The sequence below is a fragment of the Peromyscus californicus genome, unplaced genomic scaffold (genome assembly GCF_007827085.1).
Source record: "Peromyscus californicus insignis strain IS unplaced genomic scaffold, ASM782708v3 Scaffold_11__1_contigs__length_118956290, whole genome shotgun sequence".
NCBI classification, from domain to species: domain Eukaryota; kingdom Metazoa; phylum Chordata; class Mammalia; order Rodentia; family Cricetidae; genus Peromyscus; species Peromyscus californicus.
In genome coordinates, this window is record NW_026294402.1 from 75,142,549 (window position 1) to 75,161,327 (window position 18,779).

General features: G+C 38.5%; 1 protein-coding gene across 1 annotated transcript in view; it reads left to right on the forward strand.

Annotated features, from left to right (window-relative positions):
* Myo6 (myosin VI) overlaps nt 1-18,779 on the forward strand; it is a 146,660-nt gene that overhangs the window by 105,048 nt on the left and 22,833 nt on the right. The window contains 7 exon segments of the mRNA XM_052715203.1: nt 3,159-3,197; nt 7,506-7,599; nt 12,806-12,936; nt 13,029-13,106; nt 14,864-14,993; nt 16,797-16,887; nt 17,618-17,768. Of these exon segments, the coding sequence (XP_052571163.1) occupies nt 3,159-3,197; nt 7,506-7,599; nt 12,806-12,936; nt 13,029-13,106; nt 14,864-14,993; nt 16,797-16,887; nt 17,618-17,768 (714 nt within the window).

An 18,779-nucleotide genomic window follows, 5' to 3' on the forward strand; every position in this document is an offset into this window, starting at 1 on the left:
TACAATTAAATTCTCTATATATTTCCAGTAAGTATCATTATATTTTCTATACAACTGCATTTTGCCTCTTGAAATGCATACTTTAAATATTAAAAATGATATAATTAAGAACAGTATTTATATAAAGCAGTGGTTCTCAACTTTCCTAATGCTGTGACTCTTTACTACAGTTCCTCATGTTGTAGTGACCCTAACTATAAAATTATTTTCATTGCTAATTCATAACTGTAATTTTGCTACTGTTATGAATCATAATGCAAATACTTGATATGCAGGACATCTGATATGTGACCCCATGAAAGGGTCAGTCAACCCCCAAACAGGTCATAACCTACAAGTTAAGAACCACCTATATAAATAGTACTGTGGTACTAACTAGTAGCACAAACCTCAAATCCCTTTTGGGTTGAAATGGACCCTAACCTGGGCTTGATGACACATGTCTGTAATCCCAGATCAGGGGAATTAGAGCTAGGAGGATCAGGAGTTCAAGGCTAGTCTCTGGTACCTGGATCAAGATCAGCCTGAACTATGTGAGACCCTGTCTCAAAGCCAAAAACCAAACAAGATGAACAAAACAAAAAAAGAAAGAATTGACATGGATCCTGAATATCTAACTTGATGCTTACATTTCTAAAACCTAAGTTTCTTTTCAAAGCTTTCAAAATATAAATATTGAAGAAAAAAATCATAAAACATTTTAGGTCGCTGAATGTGAAGGTTTGAATTTTGTTTAAGATATATTAATTATAAGTTCTTGATATACTCAGTGTCAATATTTTTTATCTAGTATTTTTCCATTCCAGATTAAACATTTGATAACAGATTGATCTGAAAACAGCACATGGGCTAAGTGTGGTGTCATGGCTCCTGTGGTCCCAGGTGACTCAGGAGACCAACAAGGAGGATCACTTGAGCCTAGGTATTCAGGGCCAGGCTGCGGAACATAACCATCAGACCCCTCCTCAGAAAACAAATCACATCATCTCATATGAATATAGTGATATTGCTACTAAAACTGTACTTAAAATGATTAAACAGTATAAATAACCTTTAACTAGAAGGTTTAAATACCTTGTAACTGTTTATATATAATATCTACTTTTTGCACTGATTGCAAAAACTCTGAGTGATAGGAATAAAATATTCCACATGTTTTTCTCTGATATGCTTTAGAATGAAGTCTTTTTATTTTGAAACAGGGTCTCATTTTGTAGCTTTGGCTGATCTGAAACTCATAATAGGATGACCTTGAACTCACAGAAATCCACTGGCATCTGCCTCCGGAGTGCTGGGGTTAAAGACATGTGCTACCATTCTGGGCTGATATGAAATCTTAATAGGACTCTTAACTTTAAAGATACTTCAATAGCTCATTAAATTAAATGTGAGCTGTCTAAGACAAACAGAAAAGAGGCTCCATTGCAGTAACACTAGTTATCCAGTGCCGTGGGACCAAGCATTTTTCCACCACTTACTGATAGTGTTTTAGAAAAAGTAATTATTTTTGCTGGAAATCTTATTATATTATAAACATGAATATTTATGTTTTAATAAAATAAAGGGCTAGAGAGATGGTTTAGAGGTTGGGTGTGTACTGCTCTTGCAGAGGACCCAAGTTCTGTTCCCAGTTCCCACATGAGCTGATTCACATGTGCCTGGAACTAGTTCCGGGGAATCTGGAGCCTCTGGCCTCTGAGGGTAACTGCACTCACTGCAGCATGCACACATGTATACATAGTTAACATCAAATCTAAAAATAATTATACAAAAAATGCACATCAAGCCTGATTTGCCAAGAGTACTCCTGCTCCTGGGCTTTGGCTTGTGTTAATGGACTTTTTTCTGTTTTCTCAGCTGTGGCTATTAAATTTTTCCTTCTACTATTCTGACTTTATCTCCATTCTTTTTTGGGGGGAACAAAACAGTGCCTTCGTCTATAGCTTAAAAAGGATAGATTTATAACCGTTGCTTTCTTTTCAAAGAGGCTGTTGACTTACTTTTCAGTTGTCTGAGGTACAGACTGATGTTGACTTCTGTCAACTAGTTATGTGTGATGTTGACTTCTGTCAACTAGTTATATGTGATATTTACTTCTGTCAACTAGTTTTATGCATCTGACTGTACTCTTTAGTCCCATGACAAATTGATTTTATTCTAATAACACAGTAAGAGAATGAACTTTGATGTCAGAGCTTTGCCATTGCTAGCTCCATGGTCTCAGATACATCATTTTTTTTCTCCCTAGATCTTAATAATACCTGTATAATGAGGCTAATAATCTATTCTTAATTAGGTTCATTGTGCTGTATTCTTCATTAGATTAAATATGACAATACTCAGGAAAAGCTTTCTTTGAGCATTGCCTCACGGAAAAGCATTCAGCAAAGTCTACATGTTACTATTAATTATAGTTATGCTCAACACAATATGTTAATTTAAGGATTAGCATCTTAATTTGTATTTTCCAAGTAGCATAATAAGCATTTCATCATAAAATTACTTTGTAGACTAGCAAAACAAACATAATTTCAGCCCACTGAGCCAGTAAAATTATAATCAGTATTATGAAACTAGGAAAGCATGGTAACTATTCATTGTGAAAAATATTTTAAGGACATTGTTCGAGTGTTAAAAGCACTTGAAATGTATAACAGTTTAAAATAGGGAAGAGCATTTCTGAAGCTAGATAAAGCAGTTTGGTTTTGCTGTGCTGCATGAACTAATCCTGCTGTACAAATAGTGCTCATTTTAAACATCTCAACCTTCATAGCATGTGACACGGCGGTGCCTTGTTCGCCCCATACTTGGATACTGCACTACAGCTTTCACACTGAGTGTGCCCCCCAGTATCTCACGTACTTTCATTAATTGCTTATACAGTTTCCCTTATTCATCTTCTTTGTTGGTATCACTAATTTTCAGCCTTAATTATACAAGTTCTGTGTTAATAATGTAAGTTATTGTCCTTGACATTTCATTAGCCATTTTGCATGATGCTGCCTGTTACAGAGTGTGTGTGCCAGAAGGTTATTATAATATGTTACGTATGGATATTTTTGCATGTTATTTTAGTCTAATAGTGGCGAGTCAATATTAGTTCATTTCCACTGTGCATTTGGACTTTTTGAAATAATCTTGTCTTCTTTCTTTTCTAGACACAGTTAAATTTGCTTCTGGATAAACTCCGAAGTACTGTGAGTATGCTTAATAAGAAAACACGTTTTTAAAATGGTCTTTTGAAATGATTATTAGTGGTTATTCAAGTAAGCACAGTAACCCTTGGATAATGAGAGGTATATTTTAAACCACATTCTCTTTCAAAAAGAAGTTGGTTTTTAGAGGGCTGGAATTTAACTCAGTGCTAGACTTTTAGCTCATAAGCATGAGGTTCGGGATGCCAGCCCCAGTGCACACCCCAACATATGCACACATAGCCACAGACACACCCAGCCATACCCACAACTACACCTCCACATGCATACATACCCACAGCCACAGCCACACCTACACCCACACCCACATACACAGTCAGCTTTTGAGATGGTAAGATGTTTATTATTAGTTTTTTTTAAATTTTTTATTCATTTTTTATTTTTTTTTTTTATTTTTTTTTTTTTTTTTTGGTTTTTCGAGACAGGGTTTCTCTGTGTAGCTTTGCGCCTTTCCTGGTACTCGCTTTGGAGACCAGGCTGGCCTCGAACTCACAGAAATCCGCCTGGCTCTGCCTCCCGAGTGCTGGGATTAAAGGCGTGCGCCACCACCGCCCGGCTTATTCATTTTTTATATACCAACCACAGATCCCCCTCTCATCCCTCCTCCCACTCACCTCACCTCCTCCTCTCACCTACCTCTGACCCATCCCTCATCCCCTCCTCCAACAGGGTAAGTCCTCCCATGGGGAGGCAGCTAAGCCTGGTACATTCAGTTGAGGCAGGACCAAGCCCCTCCCTGCTGCATCAAGGGTGAGCAAGGTGTCCGACCATAGGTAATAGGATCCAGAAAGCCAGCTCATACACCGGGGATAGATCCTGATCCCACTGCCAGGGGCCCCTCAAACAGACCCAACTATACAACTGTCTCCTGCATGCAGAGGGTCTAGTCCGGTCCCATGCAGGTTCCACAGCTCTTGGTCCAAAGTTCATGAGTTCCTTTGAGCTTGGTTCAGTTGTCTCTGTAAATTTCTCTATCATGATCCTGACCCCCCTTGCTCATATAGAATCCCTCTTCTCTCTCTTCTACTGGAGTCCCAGAGCTTGGCCTGGTGCTTGGTTGTGGACCTCTACATCTGCTTCCATCTGTTACTGGCTGTAGGCTCTCTGATGACAGTTAGGGTAGTCACCAATCTGATTACCAGGGTAGGCCAGTTCAGGCACCCTCACCACTATTGCTAGTAGTATAATCTAGGGTCGTCCTTGTGGATTTCTGGGAATTTCCCTAGCACCCAGTTTCTTCCTTACCCCATAATTTCTCCCTTATCCCATAATGTCTCCCTCTATCAAGATATCTCTTTCATTGCTCTCCCACTCCATCTCTCCCCAAGTTTGACCATTCCATTCCCTCATGTTCTCATCTCCCATCCCCTCTCCTCTATTGCCCCCCTTATCCACAGTTTACTAATGAAGATCTCATTTTTTTCCCCTTCCCAAGGTGATCCGTACATCCCTCTTAGGGTCCTCCTTGTTTCCTATTATCTCTTGAGCTGTGAGTTGTAGTCTGGTTATCCTTTGCTTTACCTCTAGTATCCACTTATGAGTGAGTACATACTGTGTTTATCTTTCTGAGTCTGGGTTACCTCACTCAGGATGATATTTTCTAGTTCCATCCATTTGTCTGCAAATTTCATGATGTTGTTGTTTTTTTCTAGCTGAGTAGTACTCTATTGTGTATATGTACCACATTTTTTTTTTCCATTCTTCGGTTGAACATCTAGGTTGCTTCCAGGTTCTGGCTATTATGGATAATGCTGCTATGAACATAGTTGAGCAAGTGTCCTTGTGATATGATTGAGCATCCCTTGAGTATATGCCCAAGAGTGGTATCATTGGGTCTTAAGGTAGATTGATTCCCAATTTTCTAAGAAACCACCATGCTGATTTCCAGAGTGGCTGTACAAGCTTGCACTCCCACCAACAGTGGAGGAGTGTTGCCCTTGTTCCACATCCTCTCCAACATAAGCTGTCATCAGTGTTTTTATCTTAGCCATTCTGACAGGTGTAAGATAGTATCTCAGAGTCATTTTGATTTGCATTTCCCTGATGACTAAGGATGTTGAGCAATTCCTTAAATGTCTTTCAGCCATTTGGGATTCTTCTGTTGAGAACTCTTTGTTTTAGCCCTGTACCCCATTTTTTAATTGGATTGTTTGGTATTTTGCTGTCTGGTTTCTTGAGTTCTTTATATATTTTGGAGATTAGTCCTCTGTCAGATATGGGGTTGGTGAAGATCTTTTCCCATTCTGTAGGCTGTCATTTTGTCTTATTTACTGTGTTCTTTGCCTTACTGAAGCTTCTCAGTTTTAGGAGGTCCCATTTATTAATTTTTGCTCTCAGTGTCTGAGCTACTGGTGTATATTTAGGAAGTGGTCTTCTATGCCAATGCGTTCTAGGCTACTTCCTACTTTCTCCTCTATCAGGTTCAGTGTAGGAGATTTATGTTGAGGTCTTTGATTCACTTGGATTTTTTTAAAAGACAGGTCACGTATGCATGTAAAGTGAAATTATTTGAAAGTCTTTGTGGTTAATAAATGAAAATTTCTCAAAATTGAAAATAGTAATTATGAAAAAGAGCAGTCATTTTAATATTAAAGATAAAACATGCAATTTATTATAGTAAGACTCTTCAGACAGGGCAGTGTGCTACAGACAAAAATGAACTCATTATTTTTCTGTTCTTTATCCATGCCAAGCTTACTATAAGTTTATCTTTTAAGTACATTTTATTGATTCACCCTAGTATTGTTTTTCTAGTTGTTTTTTGGTGGTATTGGCATTGAACCTAGGATCATGCTATACAAATGCTATACACCTGACTCTTGATTGTTTTTTTTCCTTACATTTTTGGACAGGGTCTCCTTATATAGCTCAGGCTGGCCCTGAACTTACAATGACCCTATCTTTGCCCCAGTGTGACTTACTATACCTGGGTTCACCCCAGTGTTTTGACAGAAAAACAAAACACATATAGAAAGAAATCCTAATTGCCGAGTATGGTGGCACACTTCTGGCAGTCCTAGAATTTGGGAAGTTGAGGTCGGAGGCTCTTAAGTTTGAGGCCAACTTGGCTTACAAAGCAAGAGTTTGTCTTTATAAAACAAAATGTAAAAGAAAGACAATGAATATGTGGGTTATAGAGAAATTGTGATTCCAAGGAAAGGCTTATTTTTTATACATATCAGAGTTCAACTTCATACTCTTCCCTTTAAGGTACCAGCCATTTCCAGCAGCCAAATGTTCACTCTGTCCAAGCTGTTACTGCTTTACTTACTGATGAATTTGCCTTTGGAGCCATCCAGAAAATCATGAAGTTTCCAAATCCAAAATATTTGACTCATAAGAGCTAAGATTCTTGTAAAAATATAGTATTTTTTTCTTTGAGAAATTAATACATGTGTGTAATGTGTTTGATCAAGTTCACCCGCACTCTTCCTCACAAACCAGGCATCTTCAATTGTCAAGTCTTATGAGGAGGTTGTTTTATTTTCGCTTCCCAGAGTGCACTGCTCTAAAATGATGAGGTGATTGTGGTTTGTAGAAACATGTCATCCAAGTGTCTGTGGTGAGCATCATTATTGAAATAGTTATTCAGGGTTATATGGTGGCCACTTTGAAGAGAAGCAGCTGTTTGACTGTCTGCTATATTATCTTCCACACACAGCACTCCCGTTGTGGTACAAACAGTATTCTTTCTGCCTCGTTCAGCGAAATATGACCACCACATGGAAGCCCTTAAGTTTTGAAAATATTGCTTAACAAACAAAACACACAGTGATGCCATTGGAGACCTATTTATCCTCGAAGTTGAATGAAAATACTGATTTATGTTTGTGTTTTGTTTGCTTACATTTTAGCCTAAATTTTAAATGGCGTTGTTTTTATTTCCCTTCCCAGTCTCTATAGAGGCCAGAGATCTAGCTAGGTGGTAGAATGTTTGCCTGTGTGTGTGCAAGGCCCGGCCCTGAAAAACAAAAAGCCAATCTCTGAGGAGATGGAGTTAAGCCTACAGAGTGCATTGTTCAAAAGGGATGAAATTCTTTGCAGTGAAAGACTTTTTAAAATAATTTTTGACATTCAAAAATAAAATGCCATCTTGCTAATATTTATTTAAAATCTAGACATTCATTTCAAGGTTCAAATTATAGAATTATATCAATAAAACTCTAAGTTCCTTTGCAGTTATTATGTGTTGTTAACATTAATGTGCTGTGAAAGTTGGTGGTGTTCATAGATACAGAAATGTAAAGATGCTATACGTTCAACTTTAAAAGGTATTTCTTATTCTTTCAGGGAGCAAGCTTCATTCGCTGCATCAAACCCAACTTAAAGATGACAAGTCACCATTTCGAAGGTGCCCAAATTCTGTCTCAACTTCAGTGTTCAGGTATTTCTATATTTTCATATTCTGTCACAATATCTTCAAGCAATAGCTTACCATCCCATAATTCTAAGCAAAGCACAGGAAGCAGATAACTTGAGCAACCTTGACTTCTAGTTTTTGTGAAGTAATAATCATGGAAGTAGGCATTATAAAGAACTTGTTACTGGCAAGCCTGGATCTCTACGCAGGCTGCTTCTGGGCAGCCGCAGTCCACGGTAGTCCTCATTTCCCACACAACTGGGTTAAGAGGGGGTTGGTGTCCTTGCTTCTCCTCTACTGTTTGTGGAAAAAAAAAAATCAAAACAGGATGAAGCCCTTGGGTTCTGTGGCACTTTTATGAACTTGATTGATCTGTCACTTCCAGCCCCGGCCCTGGTTTGCTCAGTCCCAGAAGCCTCAGGCTCTGACACTCCATGCCCATGCATCCAGCCATAGCTGCTGCCTTGCTCTTTCTGGAGTTTGGTTTGGTCCAGCTCAGGCCCTGCTGCTTCTCAAACCTGACTGTTCTCTGACCTTATTCTGTTCCTCTCAGAGGCCAATTTATAGCAAGGCTAAGGTCTCTTTAAGTAAACTCTGTTCAGAGCCCTGCACTTAATTTTGTGTTAGAGTCCTCCCCAGATGAGGCAGGCTTCAGTTTTCCTGACATCTGGGTCTATTTCTAACTCTTCTCTCTAAACTTTAGCTGTTAAGAATTTAATCCAGTGCTTTCTCCTCATCTGTTCAAGGCTGGTAGGCCAGCCAGGTTGGCACCACTTCAATTCCTGGTCACTGACCTTTCGGGGATCTCAAACCTCTCCTGCCAAGTTTCCCTGCTCCATACATTTCTGTTCTCTGCAGAGCCAGCCAGCCCCCGCCCCTCAGCCCCCCCTTGCTCTCTTTAGAGCTCTGCCAGGAGATGGCTTCTCTTGCTGCCAAGCACTTCTGCCTGTCTGCATCCCCTTCACTTGTTTCTGGCCTGTTAGAAGCAGGAATCTCCTGTCCCTTTTACGTGTAGTCCCTTCCTGCCTCTCATGAGTCAGCAGTGCTGATTAAGTGCTGGGCCAGGCCCCAGGGGACTGAGCGCCCCATTTCCACTAGAACACACTTGCTCTCCTCTGCCACTCACATGCTTTCCAGATTCGCCTTTTCTTTTTTCTTTTTCCCTTGTTCTTTTTCTCTTTGCCACTCTCATTTTGATTTCTCTGCCTCCTGCCTCCCATTCCTTCTGTAACCCCTGGTGGCACCTAGTAGGGTAATCAGGGGGTTGACACTTTGAACTCTGGAGCATTTGAAATGGGGCTGGTAGGACTTCTGTAGAAGTGATTTTAAGTTTTATTCCCCACTAAAATGTAAACACTATGTGTGCCTGGTGCAGCTCAGGGCCTGCGGCCAGCGACTGCCGTGTTGGGGTAGTGCGGCCATGTTCTGTGTCTTTCCCCAGCACTGTGTGATCGACACGGTGAATGCTTCCCACCTGAAGCTGACGCCCTCTCTTGCTTCCTTGCTGCAGTTGCCCACGTATCCTTGCATCTGCTCCGTGCATTGTGGACATGTGCAGCATCGTGACTTCACCGCTCAGCACTGACCAAGTCTTCTTACTGCTTGTAGTGCTCTGAGGGCTCCTGATGGGTATTGGGGTGCAGAGTGCAATCCTGGTGCTAACCTCTGGCCTGTGTGTCCTTAGCTCCCCTCTTTCCACTCTCTTCTGTCTGTGCCCCAGCCACACAGATTTGCTCTTAGTGCTCCATTCCCTCCCACTGCAGGGTCTAGGTACATGCTGCTTCCTGTCAGGATATCTTTCCTTCATCCTTCATATGTCAGCTGAGTGCTACTTTCTATGAAAGCTAGCCTTGATCCTGGCCCCAAAGGCGGATTTGTTCATGGTGCTGAGGTCTGGCACTTTATTTCACAGCCATAGTTACAGATTTTGTGTGTACTTGTATAGTTCTTCATGAGACTGATGAGCTGGTCCACTGTGTGCTGTCTACTGTGCATCAGTCTGCTAGTATAATTATTATATATAATATATATATTATATACAATTATTTGAAGTTTCCCTCCAGGAACTGTGTTTTGGCTTCCTCAAAGTCCTGGTCTTTCTAGTGTGTATTAGACTAATTCATCATTGAATGGAATGTACAGTCTATCAGATACAAAAATATATTTGTGATTGATTTTAAACAAATACTGGAAAGTCAACTAATATTTTTCTGCATATACTAATGAGAGACTTTTTTTGCACAGTAACTACATTTGCTTGAAACCCTTTGCATATACATTACAGAGGAGTCCAGTTTCTAGCATGCCCTTACGCTGGTGTTACTTAACGAATATGTTCTGAAAAACACAGTAGTGATACATTTTGTATACTGTCTTTTAGGTGATTTTCATGACCTTGAATTTGACTTTTTTCCCTGTTAGGATTTTTACAAAGAGCATCTAGCATCTTTGTAAAGCACGTGCAGCTCTGTTGTGTGTTTAGATCAACAGAGCACGAGCTTACTGGGGAGTTAGTGGGATTCCTCCTTCACACAGAGTGTATTTTAACACGGTCAGCTAAGTTGTAGTTTAACGGGTGACACCATTTCATTGTCAAAAACTGTGACAATGCTAACCAAACCTTCCTTTTTTTTCCTACTAGCACATCTGAGAACTAAATCTTGTTCTGGCCATTCATGAGTTCAAAGCCAGCCTGAACTACATAGCCAAGAACTAGGGCTGTAGCTCAGTCCGGTGGTAGAATACTTGTTTTAACATGTGCAAAGCCCTGGTTCTGTCCTCAGAACTGCAAGGAAAAAAATAATGGTCTCCATGTGTTGATTTAATCAATATACATTATGCCTTAGATATACTTTTATTCTGGTTAGATAAATCCCAGTTCCCTAATCAATGCATTATTTTATGAGTATAATACAATTGTAATGTATTATATTTGTATTTCTGTATATATGTATTTCTGCTTGTTTTGTTTGTTTTTTTTTTTCTGTTGTAAGCAGTAAATGGATGTCTGGACAATCTCCACATGTCTTTCTCCATAAGTGAGAAAATTGTAATTTAGATTCATAAAAGTTGAAATTATGTAAAAGATAAATGTTTCCAAATTGCTATCTAAAGCTATTCCCTTGGCATATTCTCTCACAGAGTTTTAATGTTTTTTGCATTCCAATAGGCTAGTACTCAATCTGTAAAGAAAAGCCATCGTTTCCTAGATTATTTTAAAATTAAAAATACACTTATTAAAATTATATTCTATATTTTACATTTTAATTTTTCCAACTGGAATTCATTTTGGCATAAGGAATAAAGAATAGGTATATTATCATTTTTGTTTTCCACATATGCTACTCATATTCATATTTTTACCACTCCTAATTTCTTTAATATTGATTTAATAACTACATCTTAATCATTTGGAAATAGTTGCTATTATAGTTAAACAAGCACTCATACTAATGCAGTTAACAAAAATGACTAACCTGGCAGTGGTGGTGCATGCCTTTAATCCCAGCACTATGGAGGCAGAGCCAGGATCTCTGGGAGTTCGAGGCCAGCCTGGTGTACAGATCGAGATCCAGGATAGGCACCAAAACTACACAGAAAAACCCTGTCTAGAAACCAACCAACCAACCAAATAAACAAACAAAAATGACCATTTGTTACAGTAATTTTTACTTGGATTTTGTTTTTGTGGTGGTAGAGATGGAACCCAGGGACTCCTGAGCTCCAGATGTGTGTCCCACCACTAGGTTATGCCCTCGGCTCCCGGCACAGTGTTTTTAATCCTACTGCCTGTTGACTTTTGTGACTGTGTCTGAACACCAAGTCTGAATGTGTGAAAACTCTTGAGCTTTTTTTGTCTGTGATGTTAAAGATGTGGATTCGATTTGACTTTTCATTTAGGCTTTTCTGTTTTTCTGTTTTAAGGAGAATTAGTTTAAGATACTCTTCTAGTTTGCTGTTTATTTCTGTGGTTAACACCATGACCAAAAGTAACTCGATGGAAGAAAAGGTTATTTCTTCTTCCAACCCCCAAGTCATGCTCGTCACCGAGGGAAGTCAGGGCTGGAACTCAGGGTGGGAACTTGGAGGCAGAAACTGAAGCACACACTGGAGAAACACTTTACTGGCTTTCTTAGCTACCTTTCTTACACAGTCTAAGACCCAAGACCACCTGTCCAGGGGTGACACCACCCATTATGGGCTGGGCCCTCCCTCATCAATCATTAAGCAAGAAAATGCCTCACAGACTTGCCTACAGGCCAATGAGGCAGTTTTCTGATATTCTCCTTTCCCCGATGACTTCAGTTTGTTTCAAGTTGACAAACAACAACAACAACAACAACCAACCAACCAACCGACCGGCCAGCACAGATACTTTCTACTAAAACTATTATCTAGTGACTATCAGGACGACATAGGGAAGATGAGAGAAGACAGGTTTTCTTCTTTTGTAACTCTTGTGTTGTCTGCTGTCAAGCCTGACCAGAAAAGCTCGGGTTGACCTGAGGCTCAGATTGACCATTTATTAGAGTTAAATTAATAATTTATATTTATCCTATGGACTCGACTTCACAACCAATAGATCAGTTTCTTTAGTAGAAGAGGTCTGATTTTGAGGCTAGGGCTAGAACCTAGGGCCTTGGGCATGCAAGGCTAGTGTTCTCCTTGGGAGCTATTGTCCCAAACTGGTAGAAGGGTGAGGGGTGTGTGTGTGTGTGTGTGTGTGTGTGTGAGAGAGAGAGAGAGAGAGAGAGAGAGAGAGAGAGAGAGAGAGAGAGAGAGAGAGAGAGAGAGAGAGAGGAGGGAGAGGAGAGAGAGAGATGTTACATTACACATAATGTTTAAATAATAAATTCTCTTTTGCTTTCTATTAGTTCTTGGGAAGACATAGAAATGGGGAGAGTGGCCAAATGCAGGATTTTCTTTATATACTTTTAATTGTGGATTTTGAAAAGATAGAAATCATACTGGAGCCTTCTAGATGGGCTGCCTCTGAGAAAGGGTCAGCTCTGCTGATTTTACATGGGATTTCATTGTGGTTGTTTTAAGTGATAAATAAGTTGGGGTATACTGACTGGAGATGTATTTCCTGTATAGTGCCTCACTGTGGATACTTTCCCTCTATAAGTTGTCTTTTCATAAGCGTTCACTTGTAAAATTGGTGAGTCACTCACATGTTACCCTGTACTTCTGTATTGTGACTGGGAATTATTTGTGCTCACGACTCTAGGTATGGTGTCTGTGTTGGACTTAATGCAAGGAGGTTTCCCTTCAAGAGCCTCATTTCACGAACTCTATAATATGTACAAAAAGTACATGCCAGATAAACTTGCAAGATTGGATCCAAGGCTGTTTTGTAAGGTATAAATGCTGCTTTAATACAAATTTCTTAGCAACAAATCTTTTCTATTAATTTCTAGTTGGAACTCAACTTTTTAAAATCTTTTTTTCAGGCTCTTTTTAAAGCTTTGGGATTAAATGAAGTTGACTACAAGTTTGGGCTAACTAAAGTGTTTTTCAGACCTGGCAAGGTAAATATGTATTTATTTTAAACTTTAGCATATGATAATTGGGCTTGGTATGTATTTTCTTAGTTATTAGTGATTGATATTATTACTATATTACATATAACAGTGTGAAAATATGTTTCTATTCACACAGTTTTTCTGTTTGGGGGTGTTTCATATTCTGAGTTTAAATTTTAGTTTTAATCAATATTGGTATCAGAGCGTTGTTGAATTTTTTTCTTAAATAAGGAATAATCAAATATCTCTAACATTTAATATAAGTTGAAAGCATTTCTAGAATATGTTAATTTTTGGACCAGTTAGATAGCTCAGCATGTAACCCAAGCTGGCCTATCTAATTGTCCCAGATTCCTAAATGCTAAGATTATAAGCATGTGCCACTTTGCTTGGTGAGGTTTCATAGTATTTTGGAGTCTTCATTGTGAGAGAGTTTCACTGGAGTGTGGTAGATATATAAAGCATATGAAATTGGACTGGAGTTTGTGCTGACTGTTGCCAAATTTTACGGTGAAGGGGTGTATAAACACTACATAAATTAGGTTGTAATTTTTGGCTAACATAGATAGTACTGTTGATGAGATTGTCACTGACTGTAGACTACTTCATAGCTAACTGTATTCTGTACACAAACACCTAAGGCTGTTCACGAGTGTTAATAATAACATTTCCACATCCCTAACATTTAAAATACCGACTTGATTATTACACCCTTAGAACCGTAAACCTAAGTGTTATTGCAGCTAAATAACCAGTTTCACCAGTCAGCTATGTCGAGCATCTTGAGGATGAGTTAATGATAATCAATCTGGTTTCACATTTGTGAGCACCAGGAGAAAATGTGTGTTTGCACCAGAAGTAGGGGCTTTTCTCCATGGGGTCTCTGTCACAGAACCCATACCATTTCCTATGAAAAGTTAAGAGAAAAAAAATATAGATGCTCATGGTTGGCTTCGCTTTACTTAGTGTTAGTTATCATAATTTCAACATTTCTCCCATTTCAGAGGTTTAGTAACTATTTTATTAATAGCTGGTTAGAGAAAGTACTCGGATTATTTACCTTCAGAAGGATGAACAGGGGTTGTTGGAAGCTTAAAGCAAGCAGATTCAGAGTGTGTAGTCTTGTTATACCCTTAAAGTTTTTAATGATTAAAAAACCATTCTGTTGACTGGCATGCGACACCTTTAATACTTCAGTGTGATATTTGGTGACGAATGGAAATAATTCTGGAATTTGGTGGTAAAGAGCAAAAGTTACACATTTCATTCATTAGTAGCCAAATATCCATTGCATTTGTGTGGTCTGTCTCTTAGTTGCAATTTCTTATTTTTGTCTAAAATGGGGGTGGGTGTTGGGAGAGACAATACTTTGGTAGCTCTCCTGTTATAGATGACCTTACTGTCAAGAACTGTGTAGGTGTCTGAGAACTGGCTCAGACATGTTAGCCCTTTTCAACATTTTTCCTCAAATATCCCTGTAATTAGTCATTTAGGAGTTTTTCCTTTTTCCTATTTTTGCTGCTCCCTAGGAATAAGTAACCTTCCTAAGCTCCAAAAAAATTGCTAAAGGACAAAAGAAAAGGGCCACGACATGTGGACAAAGAAGTTTACACTTTCTGCTTACCTTATTAAGATGTCCTTGGAATTGGCTTTTGATGATTTTCAGGAAGTTAGATTTGGGATTTGAAATCCATGTATTTTATTTTCTCTCTATTTGAACACATTTACCCTTTACTGCTGACACTGAGTTATCTTACTCCTAGTTTGCAGAATTTGATCAGATCATGAAGTCTGACCCTGATCACTTAGCAGAGTTGGTAAAAAGAGTCAATCTTTGGCTAGTCTGTAGTCGCTGGAAGAAAGTTCAGTGGTGTTCACTCTCAGTCATCAAACGTAAGTATTTTCTCTCTGGCATAGTGTCACATTCTTAATCCCAGCACTTGGCAGGCTGGGGTAGAAAAATCAAGAGTTCAAGGCCTCGGGGTTGGAGAGATGACTCAGTGGTGAAGAGCATGATGGCTTTTCCAGAGGACCTGGGTTTGATTGCCAGCACCCACATGGCAGCTCACAGCTGTGTGCAATTCAGTCTCAGGGAATCCAATGCCCTCTTCTGGCCTCTGCAGGCATTGCGTGTATGTGGTGCACAGACATAAAGGCAGGCAAAACATCCATATGTGAAAGAAAATTAAAGAAAAAGGAAGTTCAAGGCCTTCCTCTCTCTCTCTCTCTCTCTCTCTCTCTCTCTCTCTCTCTCTCTCTCTCTCTCTCTCTTCTCCCCCCTAGGCTATTTAATTTGAAGTGCTGTGTATTGAACTCTGGGCCTTCCAAATGCTAAGCAAGCTACACCCCGGGATTTGTCTCTCTTTTCTTATTCATGAAATCTCATTAGCTGTTAAATGATGTGGATTTTGGCTTCAGATAGTATAATCCTTTATTTTCACTGTCAGTTCCTTAGTGCGACCTCTTTTTATCACTTACATAATAACTTCATTAGTTCCAAAAATTGTTTACTAGCTCCCCACCCCACTTATCTTTTTTAAACCAAAAGACATTCCTAGCCTTCCTTCAATAGCTGCAAAGTTTGAGTTCCTAGACTTTCTTTCTGGACTGTAGTTGGGGTTTCTGGTTTATCTTTGCCTCCTCCCCTGCTCCTCCCCTCTCAGACTTCCTCTTCAGTACACTAGATGAAGCTGAGCTTGAGTGTATTTCTGCCACATTGTAGCAGCTGCTTACTTCTGGTCTAAAACATGAGTGAGTGCAGAGTATTTTGGATTCCTTGAAGGCCATGGTGAAAGTTTGACTGCTGGGAGCTATGTGGAAATCAGTCACCATGCTCCCCATACTTACAGAGTACTTGAAACAATGCTGTGTATGTGGGGGTGGGCGGAGTTAGGTGAGAAATCTTCACTAACAGAGTAAAATTCACTTGGTCTAGCACAAAGGAACTAGGCACATTATTATTGAGATCTTTGGTAGACAACAGTGCCTATTTATTAAAAAAAAAACTATAATGAAGAAGACAAGACAACAGAACCTCTTTCCCCATTGTTTTCCAAGTAAAATATAAATTTTTCCTGTGGGTTCCATGCTTTCACCTTTGTATATCGTACATTTTGGAGGAAAGTGTATGTCATTAAGCTGTTGTACCACATGTCCCACTTGTGGACTGTGTTGTAAAGATATGCCACGGTCATTTACCAGATAGGATCTTTGCAGAATGTTAATTGGGAAGCTCTAAAAAGAAAATCTAAGTTCCAAGTATGCTAGGAAATTCTAGACACTAACAGCTGAAGACCCGTTTACTGTAGGATACTTAGAGAGCACACCTGTAATATTCAGTATGAGTTTCCAGAAGGAAGGAAACTGGATTTCCTAAACTCATTTGGCAGGTTAACTTTTTAAAAGACATAATATTTATTAGAACATTTAATAGAAATATGGCCCCTGACAGTTTGGTAATAGTAATGTTGCATACTGCAGATACATTTGAAATATAATGCTAGCTGCATCAATCATTTTTAAATTATTTTTTTTAAGAATTTACATTAGAAACATTAGACTTCACAGTTCTGATGGCTGGAATAACGTATTTATTAAGATTTTATGAGAATTGCTTGGTGGTAATGAATGGGTTTTTAATTTATGTTTTATTTAAACCAAAATTTTTCTGTCGTTTTATTTTACTCTTACACATAGTGAAAAACAAAATAAAATATCGAGCTGAAGCATGCATTAAAATGCAGAAAACCATTCGAATGTGGCTTTGCAAAAGGAGACATAAACCACGGTAAGATGAACAGTGTCTAAAGATCTATACAGCGCTGCAATATAAAATGGCAATGAAGTCATGATGAAGAGCAGTTGGGTCCTGCTTTCTTTGCAAATGACTTGTTTGTGCTGTGTATTCGGAATCAGCTCATTCATTACTTAGCTTGGTGTTCTACCAAAGGGCTTGAGTGCCTGGCAGAAATGTGAACACTAAAAGGTTGAAATAAAGGCTAAGAGAGACCGCTCTTCTGGCTACTTCATGCTTTGAGTTTCTTGATGATGCCAAGTTAGATGCTGTGTTGGAAGACACTCAGTAGCCTGGTCATAATTTTCAAAAATGTTCATAAAATAATTTTGTCTTGCTTGTGTATCATTTCATTTTATATATTTCATTTTCATCTTGTTTAAAATTTGTATTACCAAGTTATTTGTTAAGCTTTGAAAGTTTGAATAGCTATGGACAGCACACCTTTTCAAAGCGATGTGGGATCATTTGAGTTTTATAATATAAATCCTCATTTTCCAGTCTAAACATAGCCAGCCTTGATCTGATTGGCAGTTATCAATGCTGTTCATACATGTGTTTGATTCTTTTTATACTTAATGAGAGACCTGGGCAGACTACTAAAGAGTCCTGAAGACAGAAGTAACTTGCCTGGTTAGCCGCAGTGTTCACTTTCTGTCCATGAGAATCCTTCCTAGAATGTTAGCTTGCGGACTAAATATCTGATGGGGTCTTACTGTTGCAGCATTGATGGCCTGGTTAAGGTGGGCACTCTGAAGAAACGACTCGATAAGTTTAATGAAGTAGTAAGTGCGCTGAAAGATGGAAAGCCGGAGGTGAACAGACAGATCAAAGACCTTGAAATTTCTATTGATGCTTTGATGGCCAAAATTAAGGTGGGTGATTTTAATCTAGCTGACTTTAACTTTTTGTATAATTTGCTGATCTTTGTTATTGGTATTAAACTTGTATAGGAGAATAAGCTTATTTATTCAAGATATGAAACATTAACAAGTGGATACTCACATTAACTTTTTTCTCAATATTTGAAAAATTTTGTATTAAAAAGATAAGTAATCTTTATATGATTTTTATCTGTTATTAGGCAAAATAGTCCCTCTCTAGAGAGTAACTAAAATACTAAACTTTGTTGTTAAGCTTTTACAGTCACGATTCAGAGAGGGTTAATGTGAATTAATTTGTTTTATCCTTTCTACTTTCCAAAACCAATTTTTATTCTTTTGTATTTATTTTCCTTTCTGGTGATGTTGGGGATTGAACAAAGTGCTGAGTATGGCTGGCAGATACAGAACTATGTCCAAAGGGCCCCAGAAAGGAAACTGCTAAATTATAAAATTAATGTGTCATTGTTGAAAATGGAAAGAAAATCACCCAAAACTCTTTGATAGCACCACATTAGGCATTCAGCTAGTATATGTTTGTATTTCCTTTATAATCATACTTTGTATGCATACATTTTTACATAGTTCTTCTCTGTCATAATCATGCATGTCATTTTGTATCACTGCTGTTAGGATACATGATTTGTTGTGGTTAATACATTACCGTCATAATTTACTTAGCTATTTTAAAAATAGCAATACATTTTCTTCATTTTTTTAAATGAAACAGTGGGGTTATTTTTGGTTTCATTTTCAATTGCTTGACTATTAATATGAAAATATTTCCTATAATGCTTGTTATCATATTTCGTCTTTTTCAGTTTCCCCAATTACATGTTAGTGAGGGTTTTTATGGGTTTTTCTCAGGGAGCACTTAAATTAAACTTTTTGTAGTTCCTGTAGACAGAGTAAATATTAGAGATAGAAAGAAAAAAAAATACCAAGAAAAGGATGAAAATGCTATGGTAGATTTAGCTGACTTCACAGATCAAAGGTGAGCCTGGG